At 41.0% G+C, this 19,082-nt stretch overlaps 1 protein-coding gene across 4 annotated transcripts in view; it reads left to right on the forward strand.

Annotated features, from left to right (window-relative positions):
* The first annotated feature begins 5,364 nt into the window (after positions 1–5,364).
* Positions 5,365–19,082, forward strand: part of EFCAB10 (EF-hand calcium binding domain 10) — a 39,677-nt gene continuing 25,959 nt past the window's right edge. For all 4 annotated transcript variants that reach the window (XR_011464021.1, XR_011464020.1, XM_070369642.1 and 1 more), the window contains exons 1-3: positions 5,365–5,492; positions 18,226–18,390; positions 18,501–18,588. Coding sequence is in view for 2 of the 4 variants with exons in the window: in XM_070369642.1 (XP_070225743.1) it covers positions 5,384–5,492; positions 18,226–18,390; positions 18,501–18,588 (362 nt within the window). In the remaining 2 variants the exon portion in view is untranslated. The remainder of the gene's footprint in view (positions 5,493–18,225; positions 18,391–18,500; positions 18,589–19,082) is intronic.

The raw sequence follows: 19,082 nt of genomic DNA on the forward strand, positions 1-19,082 counted from the left end.
GTAGATAACTGAGGCACTATCACAGATAATTGAGCGTTACCATTTCACAAAGACTGTAAGTTTGAGACCTGAGTTCCACAGAACCCTGTTTCCCTATTAAATCACAGTTGTAAAGCTAAAACAGGCACCTGTGTTTGTCTCACCTGATGCAAAAATTAATCTGATATCACTACTAGACCATGTTCTGGTGGGTTTTTTTTTTTTTTTCAACTCTAAAAATCCAGCTCACCAATAAAGCAACTTGGCGAAAATGAAATTATCAGGTTCTAAATTATGTTTCCCTTAATATTTGCATAAAAAATGTTAAATGCATAGTAGATACACCTTTAGTTCCTCCCACATTGACACACAGAACCAAGAATCTATAGATCTAAAGCTGCAACACAGAACTGAAAGGTTAAAAAAAAAAAAAAAAAAACAGAAAACACTTCTAATAGGAAATGAAGTAGGAACTCCTGTGGACATAGGTTGTAGACTATATATAGAACTGATTTCCGCCTTCTCATTTTAATAACACTATTAAGATAATAATAGCTAACACTCATGTAGCTCTTCCTACATGCCTGGCATCATTTTTATAAGAGCTTTACATATATTAACTCAGTCCTGAAGACATCTTCTGTGAGGTAGATATACTGTCTCCATCCTGTCCTTGGGGAAACTGAGGCAGAGAATTTAGGTGTTTGGCCTAAGACCAAAACTGGGTTTTAAAGTGAGGCAGTCTGGCTCCAGGGGCCCCTGCAGGATACTGCCTCACCACACACATGCTCAGAAAGTGGGTTTCGTGTTTTCTCCCTTTTCTTCAACAGCAATCAAAACTCCTAGATGAGACATCTATAACTTGTCCCTGGTTGACACTGAAAATCAAGAGAAGGGGTTAGCCCACATTCTGCCCTGGCCACTCACATCCCCACACTATCCCTTTTATATATACCCTCCCCCAAACGGACACGCTAACCCTGAGCTCTAGGTCCAAGTTTACGGGCAGGTTGACAAGTCCATCCGCAACACCAAAGACCAAGCTTTTTATGTTTAGTGGTCCATAAATGGAGTGAGCACATATTAAGTTGACCTGGGACATTCCAAGTTTTATGGTTGAAAGCTTCATGGCCATGGGCCTCCACACACACACGGTTCTGCACAAACCAGGACAGTCAGTTGGTCATTGTGTGCTCTAGAAACACTTGGGAAAGTATTAAAAAGTTATGATGCCTGAGGTAGCCCTCTACCCTTGTGCTCTGGCCCCCAAAGCAATTATATCAGTCTCTTGGGGGTGAGGGAGAAGACACTGTATTTTTTAATGACTCCCCAGGAGTTTCTAGCGTTCTGGGTTGGTAGGGGCTGTGGGATTCTACCAAGTATGAGCTGGGAGCGTCGAGGCTCTCAGGACTCCTGATTAACATTTTCTAGACCTTTAGCTCAGTTCTCACCAGCTGCTGTAATGTGCGGTCTCAGTCCTGACTGTCCACTAGGATCTTTAATAACAAGAGGAGCCTTTAATAACAAGCAATTCAGGAATAAAAAAGGCACAGCCACTTTGAGTAGACAGTTTGGCAGTTTCTTAAAAAGTTAAACATACACCTACCATATGAAACAGTCATCCCACTCTTAGCTATGTACTCAAGAGAAATGAAATCCTCTGTTCACACAAAGATCTGTCCACGAATAGCCTTGCAGCTTTATTTGTAATAACTCCAAACTGAATGGAATCCAAATGTCGATCCACAGGTGAACAGATAAATTGTAATATATGCATCCTGTGGAATCTTACTCAGCAATGAAGAGGAATAAAATATTTATACATGCAACAACATGGGTGAATCCCCCAAAATAATGTTGAATGAAAGACCAAAAAAAAAGACAAAATAATAGACCAAAAAATATATATATATACTGTATGATTCTATTTATGTAAAATTCTACAAAATGTAACCTACAGTTACAGATAGCAGGTCAGTTATGCCTGGCAATAGGGGGTAGGGACAGGATTAAGGAGGAGTGAGAAGAAGGAACTAGAAAGGGACACGGTAACTTTGGGTGTTGATAGTTATTTTCCTTATCTTGATGAGGGTGATTTCATGATACATACATACATCAAAACTTATCCAAGAGTATACCTTAAATATAGTGGAAACAGTGTCAGACTTTATTTTTGGGGGCTCCAAAATCACTGCAGATGGTGACTGCAGCCATGAAATTAAAAGACGCTTACTTCTTGGAAGGAAAGTTATGGCCAACCTAGATAGCATATTCAAAAGCAGAGACATTACTTTCCCAACAAAGGTCCGTCTAGTCAAGGCTATGGTTTTTCCTGTGGTCATGTATGGATGTGAGAGTTGGACTGTGAAGAAGGCTGAGCGCTGAAGAATTGATGCTTTTGAACTGTGGTGTTGGAGAAGATTCTTGAGAGTCCCTTGGACTGCAAGGAGATCCAACCAGTCCATTCTGAAGGCGATCAGCCCTGGGATTTCTTTGGAAGGAATGATGCTAAAGCTGAAACTCCAGTACTTTGGCCACCTCATGCGAAGAGTTGACTCATTGGAAAAGACTCTGATGCTGAGAGGGATTGGGGGAAGGAGGAGAAGGGGACGACAGAGGATGAGATGGCTGGATGGCATCACTGACTCGATGGACGTGAGTCTCAGTGAACCCCGGGAGTTGGTGATGGACAGGGAAGCCTGGCGTGCTGCGATTCATGGGGTCGCAAAGAGTCGGACACAACTGAGCAACTAAACTGAACTGAACTGATACCTTAAATATGTGCAGTTTATCATGTTAATTATACCTCAATAAAGCTATTCAAATCAGCAACAACAAAACCACCACTATTGAGGCCCTATCGCAGTAGATTCAGTCTCCTGGACGTGGAATGGAGCCCAAGTCTCAGTACTTTTTAAAGGACCATCAGTAGTTTCAAAGGTGGTTCAAATGCGCAATCCTGGGTGAAAAGCACTGCCTTGCTGCCCCAAACCACTAAAAGGGTTTAATACTAATAAGGAGATGGAGGACAAATAGTTGAAGAAGTCTAAGGATGATGATTAAAGAAGCCCAAATTGGCTTAAGAGATAACATTGACAGAGAACAGCTGAGTCCACTAGGTGGCGTCTGGACCCTTCTCTTTAGCATGAGTTCCAGGGGAATTGAAGATTTGGGGCAGAGCTGCCTGAAGTATGTTAAGGGAGCAAGCCCTGAGCACACAAAAGCACCCAAAATTGTTGGAACAGAAAATAATCAGTGACTTGGAAAGACATCAGGAGGTCAAGTGTCATTTGAAGTTCTAGTGTCATTTGAGGATAAAAGAGCATGACTGTTTATTCAGGGACTGAATAACTTCTGAAGAGTAAGTAAATGAAGTTCTCAAGGAGATCATATATGTTGAGCATCGAGCACAGAGCAGAATCCCTGTGTCCAGGAAACCAACATGGAGTCCTCAGTAGATTTTTTTTTTTTAATGTATTAAGTACTGCTGCTGCTAAGTCGTGTCAGTCGTGTCCGACTCTCTGGGACCCCATAGACGGCAGCCCACCAGGCTCCCCCATCCCTGGGATTCTCCAGGCAAGAACACTGGAGTGGGTTGCCATTTCCTTCTCCAATGCATGAAAGTGAAAAGGGAAAGTGAAGTTGCTCAGTCGTGTCCGACACTTAGCAGCCCCATGGACTGTAGCCTACCAGGCTCCTCCGTCCATGGGATTTCTCAGGCAAGAGTACTGGAGTGGGGTGCCATTGCCTTCTCCGGTATTAAGTACATATAAGGTATAACAAATCATAATCCATTGAGCACCTGTGTACCCACGACTCAGGTAAAGAAAATTACCCTTATCTTCCTCAGGATATTGCTCTACAAACCCAATCCCTTTCCTCTCACCTCCAAGGCAAATACTAAGCTGAATTTTTGTGTATTCCTTTGTATTTCTTAATAGATTTCCTACATAGGCTTGAATCTGTAAACAACACATTGCTTTGTTTTGTATGTTTTTTAACTTTATATAAATTGATTCATACAGTTTATATTCTGAGACAATATTATGTTTTTGAGACTCATCCATTTTGTTGCCAGTGGCTACAATCCATTCCTGCAAAGCTTTATAGTATTCCATTGTGACTCTATCTGTTTTTTTAATCCATTCTACTTTTGATGACCTTTGAGCTGCTATGTCTTCTATCGTGAACAGTGCTGTTCTGAACATTCTTGTACTTATCGTGGTACAGGTATACAAGAGTTGCTGTAGGTGTGGAATTTCTGAAGCATGTTTACACTACCAAGATAATTCCAAGGTGGATGTTCTACTTTGGAAAGCTCCGATCATCACTGGTTGTTTTGTTGCACTATAGCCTTACCAGCAGTTGATACTGTTCAGCTGCCTTATTTTTACCAGTTTGGTAGATGTAAAATGGGCGTAAAATGGCATTTTTTTGTAGTTTTGTTTACAGGATTGCTGGAGAGGCTAAGAATATTTTCATATGTTTATTGGCCATTTGTCTTTCGTCTTCTTGAAGTGACTGTTCTGGAATAACTCTCTGGTGGTAGGTAAGGGCACTGATCTCAGAGCCTGGCCCTCAAGAACAGAAGTCCAAGCCTAGAGTTTAGTTTCTCAGGTACTTCCATGGCTAAATAGAGGCCTCTCCTCGCCACCTTACTTAGTGACTCTCTCTCAAAACCACTGTCAAGTGGTCTCTTTCTCCTTAAGACCAGCTCCAAACAGTCTAGTGAAGCATTCACGTGCTTCATGACTGCACCATCCCGTAGAGAAAACGGCCCCTTCCTGCCTCACCACCAGCACTGCTCTGCATGCTGCTCACATCAAAGGTGCTGCTTAGGACTCTCCACTGGACACCCCTGTTATTACAGAAGTTTCCCTGGTGGCTCAGATGGTAAGGAACCTGCCTGGAATATGGGGAACTAGGGTTCTATCCCTGGGTCTGGATAGGGAAGGAACTAACAACCCATTCCAGTATTCTTGCCTGGAGAATTCCATAGACAGAGGAGCCTGGCGGGCTACAGTCCTTGGGCTCGAAAAGGGTCGGACACGACTGAGCGACTAACACATTCACACATACTGTGTGTATTATTGCCATATGAGGCCCTGGATCAACAAGTACTGAGCTAGGTGCTAGAGACAGAAACAGGGAAAGATCATCAGGCCCAACCCTCAGCCCAGATGGAGGACAAGGATATCTTTCCGCAAGGGGCTGTGCACTAATCTCCCTCCTGCCTCCGTGTCTGCCCCACCCCACACTTCCCAAACTGCCTCTTTTGGATGAGGTGTAGACTTGGTGCCCAGGTCTCAGCCAGTCCGGGGCGCGTCAAGTAACCGGGCGGAAGGGGCGGAGCCGAGCGACGGCGACGCTGCCTGGTCGCCTAGCAACAGCCCAGCTAGACGCGATGGAGGCCCGCAGCAGCAGGGAGCTCCAAGCCAGGAATTATTTGGAAAAACATCGAATTATGGACTTGCTGACCTATCTTACCAGCGCCCTCCTCTTTTTCCGGCCGGGTAAGTGTCTTGCAAGTGTCTTGCCTACCACTCGACTTTCCGTCCCACACCAAGCGGTCCTCAAAAATTCCTCGTGTAGCCAGCCATCCCTCCACGCCTGCGTCTCGGGGGACGAAGGACAGCTTCCTTCCTGGATACCACCTCCCCAACTCCGCAAACACTCTTTCATGCCTCTCGGCTAGTTGAGCCCTCCTGCTGCCCGTTAACACTGTGGCTTTCAATTAAACAAGACTTAACGCAACGGCCTCTTTGTGCCTGCCTCTTGCCAAGTGTGGCGGGACTCTGGCCGGTGAGGGTTGTCGCGGGTGGAAGAGACGCTCCGGGGTTCAGTAGTCTGGCTCCTGGCTCCATCCCTTAGTACTTTGTGACTGGTCAAGAGCCTGAATTTCTTTCCCCTCTTCTGGAAAATGGAGACTGTAATAGTACCGATCTTATGGCAACGTGGAGAAGATTAAATGAATAACGTATAAATCATCCTTATGTCTGCAACCAACAGATGTTTCCAGTATTACCCCTGCCCTCAAAGAGTTTTTAATCTGGTAAAAAACAGTTGATAGGGTAGAACAGAAGGATGTTCTTGAGACAGATTTTTCTGACATTTTTAATACACTCGATCCCCATATAAAGTTTGAATCATTCATATAAAGTTTGAATCATTTCATAATTTTTGTGTGGCCTGTAAACTTAAAAGTTATGTGTAAGTGAAAATGAGTTGATGTGCTTCTCCTCAGGGTGGAGAATGGTAGCTTGCCTCATATGGAGTTTCCAAAATGCCAAAATTGCCTATTTGCTTTTGTATAAGGACATGTAAATAGCCAACATTCCAGTTTTGTCAAAAACCACCCAACCAGTATGGTCATGTATAGGGTGATCAAGTTCTTTCTAATTGTTTTAAGACAATAAAGCAGTTAAAAACTCTGCAACAATTAAAAATAGAAAATTTTTTTAAAATACAAAAGGAATGCACTTTTTAATGCACTGGGGAAAAGTTGCTATCAAACTAATTTTTAAAAACTTACTTTTTAAAAATTGACTACTGTCTCTTGCTGGGTTTTGGTAATAGTGGTGAAAATAATCTTTTGCTTTTAGAGGCATATGTGTGTGTGTGTGTGTGTGTGTGTGTGTGTGTGTGTGTGTGTGTGTGAAAACTTCAGAAATAGCAGAAGTAAAACCAATAATCACCATTGTGCATACACCAAAAAGACAGTTTGCAAACCAGGAGGACTCAAACCAGAACAAGGAATGAGGCTCAGAGGTTTATTGTTAGAAAGCAGTGTATTGTGGTGAGAAGGCAGTGACTGTTTATTCTTCACAAAAATTGGTTAGAATATTAGCATCTTCGTAAATGATAGGGAATAGGTTAATGGTTACCTCAGATCAAACTTGGGAAAGTTTAAATTTTATGCTTATGCTTTCCAGAGGCAGAAGCAAACAATGACCCAGGTCAAGTTAATCTTGCAGAAAAAGCTAAATTAAGGTTTGCTTGTATGACTTAATTGGTTTTGTCTGTCCAGGGAATTTTTCAAGATTGGTCTCCAATTAATCTTGATTTTAACAATCCACCTCCCCACCCTGCCTCCTGCTTTTGGTCATTCTCTCTTTGGGCTTAAAAGTATGACCAGCCAATATTACATTATCCTCCGTTACCCTCATTAATGTAGTCAGGCTGAAGAATCACCTACACACCGTTTGCATTAGTTGAGTCCTTAAGTGGGAGAGCCATGTAGTCGTGTTCATCTTTCACAGGGTTATTGCTGATTTTGTCTGGTTGTTGGTTCCTGATGGATGCCATTTGGCACGTGAGTAGCTGGCGACAGGCATTTAAGACTCGAGAGTATACAACACACTAGAGAGGTCAATATGCTAACTATAAGGAAAATAATAGCCAAGGATGGAAAAATTGTCCAGAGCAGAGATTCCCAGGAGCCAAGAATTTAACAAGTTAAATAATTCAAATGGGTTATAACTAGAAGTTTTTTAAGTTTTACCTTTCTAAGTCTACCAACAGGTTTTTTTTGTATTATGTGCCATTAGTTTTAAGTTATTTATATAGGCACAGCCTGGTGTATCAGCAACCATGTAGCCTCATGATCCCTCAAAACAGGATGAAGTGAAGATGTTTTATTTCAGGAAGCCAGTGTTGCAGGTCAGAGAAGGCAATGGCACCCCACTCCAGCACTCTTGCCTGGAAAATCCCCTGGGCAGAGGAGCCTGGTGGGCTGCAGTCTATGGGGTCGCTAAGAGTCGGACATGACTGAGCGACTTCCCTTTCACTTTCCACTTTCATGCATTGGAGAAGGAAATGGCAACCCACTCCAGTGTTCTTGCCTGGAGAATCCCAGGGATGGGGGAGCCTGGTGGGCTGCCGTCTAGGGGGTTGCACAGAGTCGGATGACTGAAGTGACTTAGCAGCAGCAGCAGCAGCAGCAGCGTTGCAGGTGAACTTTCACCTCAATGAGGCCTCCCTGTGCTGTGAGCCATAAGGTAATTTATAATTTAACAAGACGCATTTCTATGGAAACAAAAGAAAAACAAAGGCTAATAGTCTGAGCAAATTATACATTCAGTTTCTGCATTAAAGAGAAGCCATTTGAGGACATTTTTAGATTTGAGTTCGAAGCATCTCCAGATGGTGTAATGAGGCTGGCAGTTACAGTCCGATGGATTTTCCTGGCTTGCAGTTTGAATGTATCTTGTGACCTTCTGGGTGGCCACATAACAGCAGGCCTGCAGGTTGCCCACATATGAGCTGTTGTGATTTCTCTGAGGTTTATATCAAGTTGTACAGCTTATCCAAAAGATATATTCTATTTTCCTTACTACTTTTCATACACTGTTTTTTTCTTTCACCCTTATTGTTGCTAGCAGTTTTATTTTTACATATGAATTATAAATTTTAACTATTAAAAAAAATTTTTTTTTAACTATTTGTAATCTTTGCTTTCCAGTGAAAACTAGGAAGCAGGCAATTGTGAACTATCATATGTTAATATCCTGTAGTGGATTAGCAAATTTATAAAGACATAATCATAACATATTTTTTAGAGACATGGTTTTTTACTATACTATTTGTAATGTGGCAGAAGACATATTAATAGACCCAAATATCCTCTGTCTGTCTGTAAAAATTAAAAAGCCAAAAGTAAATAAACTTATGTTTAGCAGTCAATGTCTTAGTACATTATCTTCTCTGGAAATGATCTAGATATTCAATGAATGTCATTATTTAGTTTAACTTAGTATAAACTTTACATTTATTTAAAACACTTGCCTTTAACAATTATACCTGGATTATCTTAAAGTTCAAAAGCATCAATTGAACATTAAGATAATCCAGGTATAATTGTTAAAAGCAAGTGTTTTAAATTGATGCTTTTGAACTGTGATTTTGGAGAAGACTCTTGAGAGTCTCTTGGCCTGCAAGGAGGTCAAACCAGTCAATCCTAAAGGAAATCATCTCTGAATGTTCTTTGGAAGGACCGATGCTGAAGCTGAAACTCCAATACTTTGGCCACCTGATGCGAAGAACTGACTCATTGGAAAAAACCCTGATGCTGGGAAACACTGAAGGCGGGAGAAAGGGACAACAGAGGATGAGATGGTTGGATGGTATCACCAACTCAATGGACATGAGTTTGAGCAAGCTCCGGGAGCTGGTGATGGACAGGGAAGCCTGGCATGCTGCAGTCCCTGGGGTTGCAAAGAATCGGACACAACTGAGTGACTGAACTGAGTTGATCTTAATGTTACTTGCTGGCAAATTCTGTAACAAATAGCATGAGCTTATTTGACTAGTAAACCCAGATAGAAAAAGTTGTATGTTTGCCTTACATTTAATATTGACTATTCTGAGAAGACATGCTTGTTTTTATTAAACCAACAAACTTAAACAATAGCTTTTATTTATCAAAGATCATTTCATTTATTCTAGATCATGTGAACTTTAAAATCATGTTTGTTTCTATATTTCTGAGAGTTTAGGAATGCTTAATTAATAAGCTCTAATTTTTTTAGGGCTTCCCTGGTAGCTCATCTGGTAAAGAATCTGCCTGCAATGTGGGAGACCTGGGTTCAATCCCTGGGTTGGGAAGATCCCCTGGAGAAGGGATAGGCCATCCACTGCATTCTGGCCTGGAGAATTCCATGGACTGTATATTTCATGTAGTCACAAAGAGTCAGACACAGCTGAGCGGCTTTCACACATTACATCAATTTTTTAAGCCAGTTAAATTGAATTTTTTTTAAATTAATCTTGGCAGTACCATCTAAAAGTAATAGAAAAATGCCACATTTACATAGACATACATATACATAAACATAAACAGGCAGACACAAACAGAGATCTTATAGCCTTCATTAAATTTTAGCCATATTTCAGGTACTGTAGGGGCTTCCATCATAGCTCAGTTGGTAAAGAATCCGCCCGCAATGCAGGAGACCCTGGTTCGATTCCTGGGTTGGGAAGATCCCCTGGAGAAGGGATAGGCTACCCATTTCAGTATTCTTGAGCTTCCCTTGTGGCTCAGCTGGTAAAGAATCCACCCACAATGTGGGAGACCTGGGTTCAGTCCCTGGGTTGGGAAGATCCCCTGGAGAAGGGAGAGGCTACGCACTCCAGTATTCTGGCCTGGAGAATTCCATGGACACTATAGTCCATGGGGTCGCAAAGAGTGGGACAGAACTGAGCGACTTTCACTTTCAGGTGCTGTAGGGGCTTCTCTTGTGGCTCAGTGGTAATGAATCTGCCTGCCAGTGCAGGAGATTCGGGTTCATTCCTTGGGTTGAGAAGATCCTCTAGAGAAGGAAATGGCAGCCCACTCCAGTATTCTTGCCTGGAGAATCCCATGGACTGAGGAGCCTGGCAGGCTACATACAGTCCATGAGTTACAAAAGAGTTGGACACAACTTAGCAACTAAACAACAACAACAAACAAGTATTGTAATACAAAACTCCAAAGAATAGCTGGATCCACACTGTAATTCTGACAGATAAACTAAGATTACCTGCTCACATGGCCCGAGGTTTCTCACTAAAGAGTTCTGATTTGCATGCTATGCTATGCTATGCTATGCTATGCTAAGTCGCTTCTGTCCTGTCCAACTCTGTGCGACCCCATAGACAGCAGCCCATTAGGTTCCTCTGTCCCTGGGATTCTCCAGGCAAGAATACTGGAGTGGGTTGCCATTTCCTTCTCCAATGCATGAAAGTAAAAAGTGAAAGTGAAGTTGCTCAGTCGTGTCCAACTCTTAGCGACCCCATGGACTGCAGCCTACCAGGCTCCTCCGTCCATGGATTTTCCAGGCAAGAGTATTGGAGTGGGGTGCCAGTGTCTTCTCCGTTGCATGCTATAAGGATCCTATTAGATTTTGGAGTCATTTTGTCTTTTAGAAGCTTCTGCATACCAACCAAAGAACACATTTCATTGTCTCTGAGAGGTTTGGGATCCTCTTTTAAGGGTGCCCCTTAAGTGGATTTACCTAAGTTAAAAATTTCCCACAGTAGCCACCACAGTTCCAGAAATGCACACACGTGTGTGCACACACACACATACACATTCACACCTGTTCCCAGTCACTCTCATCTTCCCAATAAAGTTAGAACACAATTTGGATATAATCAGTGTTCAGAATTTACATTATTAGTATTAGGCAGATATCCACAACTAATCCATGTAGTATGTTATGACTATATTTCCTTTGTTTTTTTCCCCTCAAGCTAATAATGCTACATTTTAAATGTTTGCTTCAGTTTTCTGTGTAATTATCACTAGCTCACCCATATGCTCTTTTTTCACAAGTACAGATCTCATCTCATTACATTCATCTCATTTACATTCATCAGGTCATCACCATCCCCACCCCCCCCCCACTCAACCCCCCTGCTCCAGTCTGGACTGACCGCTCACCTGCCCTGCTATGCAGTAATTATCCAGGGATTTCCCTCACTCGCTGCATGGGTGTGCTCTTCAGTTTCCATCCAAGCCCTCCTAATGGCAGAAGAAAGGCAACTTGTACCCTTAGCGTTTGAGACCTCATCCTGATACTGCATACCAAGCTTCTTTGAAGTCACTTGTTTTAGCTGAAATGAATGTTTTGTTCTCCTACAGATACATGAATGTCCTTCCTTATGCACAGTTTTGCTTTCAGCAGTTTTGGTTCCCTGCAGTAAGCTGCAGTATGAAAATATTGAATGGAAAATTTCAGAAATAAACAATTGATGTTATAAATTTCACACTCTTCTGAGTAGTGCTGATGAAACCTTGAACCATCCTGCCTCAGCCTCGAATCGTCCCTTTGTCCAGCCTGTCCACCCTGAGTCACTTAGTAGCCATCTCAGTTACAGATTGATGGTCACGGGACTGCAGTGCTTGTATTCAAGTCACCCTTTTTTTTACCAAAAAATATTTACAGATTTTACCGAATACTGGACCCAAAGCACCAGACCAGTGATGAAGCTAGTTTGGGTACGCCAAAGAGAAGCTATAACTGCTTCCTTTAAGTGAAAAGGTGAACATTCTCAACTTAATAAGGAAAGAAAAAAAGTCACAGAGTGCTGAGGGTGCTAAGATCTTTGGTAAGAATGAATCTTCTCTCCATGAAACTGTGAAGAAGGAAAAAGAAATTCCAATTTTATTGTTGTACCTCACACTAAAGAAGTTACAGCCACAGTACATGATAAATGCTTAGTTAAGACGGAAAAGGTATTTGTTGTTGTTCAGTCGCCAAGTTGTGTCCAACTCTTCGTGACCGCATGAACTGTATACAGCACGCCAGGCTTCCCTGTCCCTCACCATATCCTGGAATTTGCTCAGGTTCATGTCCATTGCATTGGTTTGTATAATAAGGTATTTTGAGAGAGACCACATTCAAATAACTTTTATTATGGTATATTGTTAAAATTGTTTGATTTTATTATTGTTGTTAATTTCTTACTCTGCCTTATTTATAAATTAAACTTTATCATAGATACATGTATGTATAGGAAAACACAGAATATATAGGGCTCAGTACTATCTGTGGTTTCAGACATCTATCAGGGGTCTTGGAATGTATTCTCCATGGATAGGTAAGGGGGAAACATCATATATCCATTTCTTTTTCACTTTTTTTTTTTTTGATGATGAGTTTTTTTTTTTTAATTTTATTTTTAAACTTTACATAATTGTATTAGTTTTGCCAAATATCAAAATGAATCCACCACAGGTATACATGTGTTAAAAAATATTTTTTTAGGTTTTTTGGCTCTGCTGGGTCTTCATTGCTATGCCTGAGCCTTCTCTAGTTACAGAGAATGGGGGCACTCTCTAGGTGTGTTGCACAGACTTCTCATCACAGTGGCTCCTCTTGTTGTGGGGCACAGGCTCTAGGTGCTTGGGCTTTAGTAGCTGCAGAACGTGGACTCAGTAGTTACAGTTCCCAGGCTCTGGAGCACAGGCTTAGCAGTTGTGGTGCATGGACTTAGTTGCCCAGTGGCATGTGGGATCTTCCTAGATCAGCAGTTGAACTGTGTCCCCTTCATTGCCAGGTGGATTCTTAACCTCTTGGCCACCAGGAAAGCCGCTCCATTTCTTAATGTGTTTCCTATTATTCACTGTTGTAAGAATGATGCTCCTACAATAGTGAATAATAAGAAGCATATTTACTATTGTCTGAATGATGCTTGGGCTTCCTTGGTGGCTCAGATGGTACAAAATCTGCCTGCAATGCAGGAGACCTGGGTTCAATCCCTGCGTGGGGAAGATCCCCCGGAGAAGGGAATGGCAACCCACTTCAGCATTCTTGCCTGGAGAATCCCATGGACAGAGGAGACGGGTGGGCTACAGTCTATGGTGTCACAAAGAGTCGGAGATGACTGAGCAACTTACACACATATGAATGATGCTCAGAAAGAAATGGTGTATCTTTATCTTGGATTTTTGCAAAGTTCCTGGCATTATGATATGTATCTCAGTTTGAAAACCTTGGAATTGTAAGGGAGTTATGGAAAATAAGACAGGACAGCGTGGCTGGGCTGTTACTGTTGTGACAATACATCCATGATCCCATATCCTTGATCCTCAAATTATGGAATCTCTGAAAGCCAGTAGATTTTCATAACTCATTTAACAGCCAAATCTGACATAACCTGAATCATTTGGTAAGAAAATCTGGCCTGTCCTAGGCTGTATTGGGAAATACAGCCTCTAACTGGGCAGCCCTTCCCAGTGGCAATTCTATGCTGTGGAAGGAGGGAGTGTAGGGGATAGCATTAAAGGGGATAGCATTAAGGAAATCAGAATTTTTTTTTAAAGTAGTTACCCAGGTAAGGGCTACTGCTTAGGAGTGGTGAAGATAGGATGAATTTGAGAACTATCGATAAAGACTTGGGAGAGAGCCTCATGACTGACTAGGTTTGGGTGTAGCAAATGCTTCTCATGTGAGTTAAGTGTGGTAGAGGCCAGGAGCTGTGGAAGCACACTGCCTAGGTTTATACAGACTGTGTGGCCTCGAGCAAGTGACACTTGGGAGGAGGAAATGAAGTTAGCCACAGAAAATGCTTAGTGTAGTACCAGGCACATGGTAAGGGCTCAGTAAATACTATTAGTATTACAAAGTTGAACTTGAAGTTTGTGTCCCTTGAAAAACTGATCGTCATCATCAACTGTATGTATGTAATTCAGGTGGTTAGTAACATTTGGCTCTTCCCCTTGTGTTTTAAAAAAACATATTATATATACTTCTGTTTACAAGCATTTTTCAAAACATTTTTAGAAGCAGGTGGAGTATAAATTATAGACTCCAAACATGGTGGTGCTAGTGGTAAAGAACCCGCTTGCCAATGCAAGAGATGTAGGAGACCTGGATTCAATTCCTGGGTTGGGAAGATCCCCTGGAAGAGGAAATGGCAAGTCACTCCAATACTCTTGCCTGGAGAATCCCATGGACAGAGGAGCCTGGCGGGCTATAGTCCATGGGGTTGCAAAGAGTCGGACATGACTAAAGCAACTTTGCACTGTTAAGTGGAAAATTCTGAAAGAGATGGGAATACCAGACCACCTGATCTGCCTCTTGAGAAACCTATATGCAGGTCAGGAAGCAACAGTTAGAACTGGACATGGACCAACAGTCTGGTTCCAAATAGGAAAAGGAGTACGTCAAGGCTGTATATTGTCACCCTGCTTATTTAACTTATATGCAGAATACATCATGAGAAACACTGGGCTGGAAGAAGCACAAGCTGGAATCAAGATTGCCAGGAGAAATATCAATAACCTCAGATATGCAGATGACACTACCCTTATGGCAGAAAGTGAAGAGGAACTAAAAAGCCTCTTGATGTAAGTGAAAGAGGAGTGTGAAAAAGTTGACTTAAAGCTCAACATTCAGAAAACTAAGATCATGGCATCTGGTCCCATCACTTCATGGGAAATAGATGGGGAAACAGTGGAAACAGTGTCAGACTTTATTTTTTGGGGCTCCAAAATCACTGCAGATGGTGATTGCAGCCATGAAATTAAAAGACGCTTACTCCTTTGGAAGGAAAGTTGTGACCAATCTAGATAGCACCAACCTAGATAGCATGTATTAAAAAGCAGAGACATTACTTTGCCAACAAAGGTCCGTCTAGTCAAGGCTATGGTTCTTCCAGTGGTCATGTATGGATGTGAGAGTTGGAGTGTGAAGAAAGCTGAGCGCCGAAGAATTGATGCTTTTGAACTGTGGTGTTGGAGAAGACTCTTGAGAGTCCCTTGGACTGCAAGGAGATCCAACCAGTCCATTCTGAAGGAGATCAGCCCTGGGATTTCTTTGGAAGGAATGATGCTAAAGCTGAAACTCCAGTACTTTGGCCACCTCATGCGAAGAGTTGACTCACTGGAAAAGACCCTGATGCTGGGAGGGATTGGGGGCAGGAGGAGAAGGGGACGACAGAGGATGAGATGGCTGGATGGCATCACCAACTCAATGGACATAAGTTTGAGTGAACTCCGGGAGTTGGTGATGGACAGGGAGGCCTGGCGTGCTGCAATTCATGGGGTCGCAAAGAGTCGGACACAACTGAGCAACTGAACTGAACTGAAGCATTTTCAAAACATTTTTAGAAGCAGATAGAGTATAAATTATAGATTCCAAGTATAAGCATTATAGCACCCCATGTAGTCTAAAGGATATACAGCAAGAAATCTTAGTAACACAGCACATTCCATCAGCATTGTTTATTCTATCCTTAAAAAGAAATATAATGAACTGAAATTCAAACATAGATGTTTTCTGATTTTGAAATACAGTTAAGAAAGAAATGACGTAGATTGCATATGTGATTGCATTAGTAGCCTATTTGCTGCTATAGTGTATTCAAAGTTTCACCAAAAGGCAGTATATTAGATTAAAAGTTCACCTACTTCTATTTTCAACACACAAATTCCAAGGAAGGAAATACATGGAGGAGAAACCTATGTAATTAAGAGAGATTAAAAAACATAACCTATCACAGTGAATGGACTTTATTTGATTACTGATTTTTAAAGAGCATTTATAATTTATGAAATTTGTGAGACAACTGGAAATTTGCATAATGTCTGGCTATTTGCGAATGTTAAGAATTTTGTTGGATGTATAAATTGTACTGAGATGACAGTATTGTAGTAACATGAAAAAGAAAAAGGAGTCCCTCTTCAAACAAATGGTGTTGGGAAATATGAGTAACCACATGCAGAAAAAGGAGACTGGACCCCTGTCTTAACACCATTCACATAAATTAACTTGAAATGGATTAAAGACTTAAACCTGATACTGTAAAATTCCTAGAAGAAAACATAGGGAAGAAGCTCTTCGACAATGGTCTTGGCAACGACTTCTGGATATGAATGACACCGAAAACACAAACAACAAACGCCAATATCAACAAGGAGATTAAATTAAACTGAAAAACTTCTGCACAGGGAATTCCCTGGCAGTCCAGCAGTTGGGACTCAGCGCTGTCACTTCCAGGGACCCAGGTTTGATCCCTGGGTTGAGGACAAAGATTCCATAAGCCACATGGCACAGCCAAAACAAACAGTGGAAGCCCTTCTGCACAGCAAAAGAAGCAACAGAATGAAAAGGCAGTCTGAGGAATGGGAGAAAATATGTGCAGATCATATAGATGATAACAAACGAACAATCTGATTTAAAATGGGCAGAGGAACTAGAGTTTTTTCCTAAGAAAGACATCCAAAGAGCAACAGGTACATGAAAAGATGCTCTGTATATTACGAATCATCAGGGGAATGCAAGTTAAAACCTCAATAAAGTATCAACTCACACCTGTTAGAACAGCTGTCATGGGTGGGCCCTGAGGACATTGGACTAAGTGAAATAAGTCAGAGAAAGACAAATACTGTATGGTATCACTTAAACGTGGAATCTAAAAAAGCCAAACTTATAAAAACAGAGAGTAGAATGGTGGTTCCCAGAAACTGGCGGGTGAGGGGCAGGAGAGATGTTGTTTAAGGGTACAAACTTGTAACTAGTCGATAACTATAAAGTCCTGGAGATCTAATGCACAGCATAGTAATTACAGAGAACAATGCTGTATTATAAGCATGAAACTTGCTGAGACTAGATCTTAATTATTCCCTTCACAAAAAAGCAGTGCTCACTGTGTGACGTGATGGAAACATTAACTAGTACTACCATAGCAATCCTCCTGCAGCTTAGATGCACAACACCAACAAGTTGCACACCTTAAAATTAGACAATATGTGTTATATCGCAACCAAAACAGGGGGTTCTAATCTTTTAGAAATGCACACTTACATGTTCACTAATGAGATGATTACTGTGATTTACATAAACACAAGAAGAGGGAACTAGATGGGATCATGGTAAAATAAGACCAGCCACAAAATGTAACAGTTGAAGCTGGTGATGAGATCATTATGCTTTTCTACTTTTATAGATGTATGAAATTCTTAATGACTTTGGCTTTCTTTTTTTAAGAATCTATCTCCCGGGATTGAATGCAGTGATGGGGCAGGTGAGGCATTCCTCTTCTGAGCCACACCATGTCTATACTTCTTTTAGCTTTATTATCACAGCTTCCCTACATTATTTCTACAGAGTGAATTGATCTTGATTTTTCATATTTAATAGTTTAGATGAAAGATAGCCTATGTATCTAAAATACTGCCCTTATATTAGGATTGAACATTTATGCTTTCTAACTGGAGGACTATATTAACCTAAATGTTTGTTTTTGAAAATCTATTCTTTACCCTTTCTTTTAGTTGATCTTCATTCCTATGTTATGCACAAGTCTAATCTCTGGACATTTTTTTTTTCTGTCTTTGGTTCCATCTCTTGATTTTTATTTTTTTAAATTATGAAAGTATGATTACATTTATAGAGACTTGGAAAATACAGAACAAGGTAACATATAGTTCCACTATAACAATTACTAAGTAGATGAATTAAGTTTTTAGTTGGGAATTTTAATATCAAACTCTCAGAAATTACTAGAATGAATATACAGAGAAGTTGAAGGATACAGTAGACCTGAATGGACATTTTTATTCAATCATCTGGAGTAGAGCACTTGTGTATATAATTATTTAATGTTCAATGTCTTGCCTTTCCTGTAAGCAAGGCCTGTATTCCCAGTGCCTAGTACAATACTTCAAACATAGGTATTTAGTAATTGTTACATGACTATTTCCATTTATGACAGACATATTTTAATTTCTTATCAGAAAGCATTGGAACTATTCTTTTACAGAAAGACCAAGAGAGTATTTAATATCTATACTGGAACGGCTGAGAATTGCCAGACTATCAGGCGTGGCTCTCCCTTTCTTTATGGATAACTCTAATATTGCATCTATGTTTGAGATGCTGGACTCCTCGAATAAAGGATCCATATCATTCGTACAGTATAAAGAAGGTCAGTATCTTTTACAAACTGAGGTAATAATTTGTAGTCATTACATAAGTTTCCCTAGTTGAAACTAATTCTCACTTTATAAAGTTTTCTTTTTTCTTATTCTCTTATAGCACTAAAAACCCTGGGTCTGTGTACTGCAGATGAAGTTTTAAAAGATGATGGACATGGAGTAACTTTCGAAAAATTCAGGAATGAAGTGTAAGCTTATTTTTAAATGACTTTATTTTATGTAAATAATGTGGCATGATGTTGACGTACAATTCATACATTTTAAAACAGAGGGTCCTACCTTTTGATAGAAGCATTTCATTCCCTGGAAACTTTCAGCTTTCTGTCTAGAAAGTGAGGACAGGAAGGGCTGACAGCAGTCTCTAAGCCTGGGGGGAGGGGAGGAAGGGGATGCTGGGGTAAGGAGGTTCCAGAGGCCGCTTCATTCTGTTCTCAATGGGAACCCCCAGCAGTTCTCAGAGAATGAGATAGAGAAGCGTCAACCAGCCAGAAGAACTAACAGAAAAGCTTTAAGCACAATATACTAGTTGGAAAATCTCTGTATACAGAGTAATGAAATTTTTCTCAAAATGATTTCTCACACAGTAAATGTTTATCAGCAGTACAGGCTGCATGCCAGCCTGACAGTTTTGGATTTGAGGTATTATAGCATGAACAGTATTAACTAAATGCTAAGTCAGGAA

Source organism: Bos mutus, chromosome 4 (genome assembly GCF_027580195.1).
Source record: "Bos mutus isolate GX-2022 chromosome 4, NWIPB_WYAK_1.1, whole genome shotgun sequence".
Taxonomy (NCBI): Eukaryota; Metazoa; Chordata; class Mammalia; order Artiodactyla; family Bovidae; genus Bos; species Bos mutus.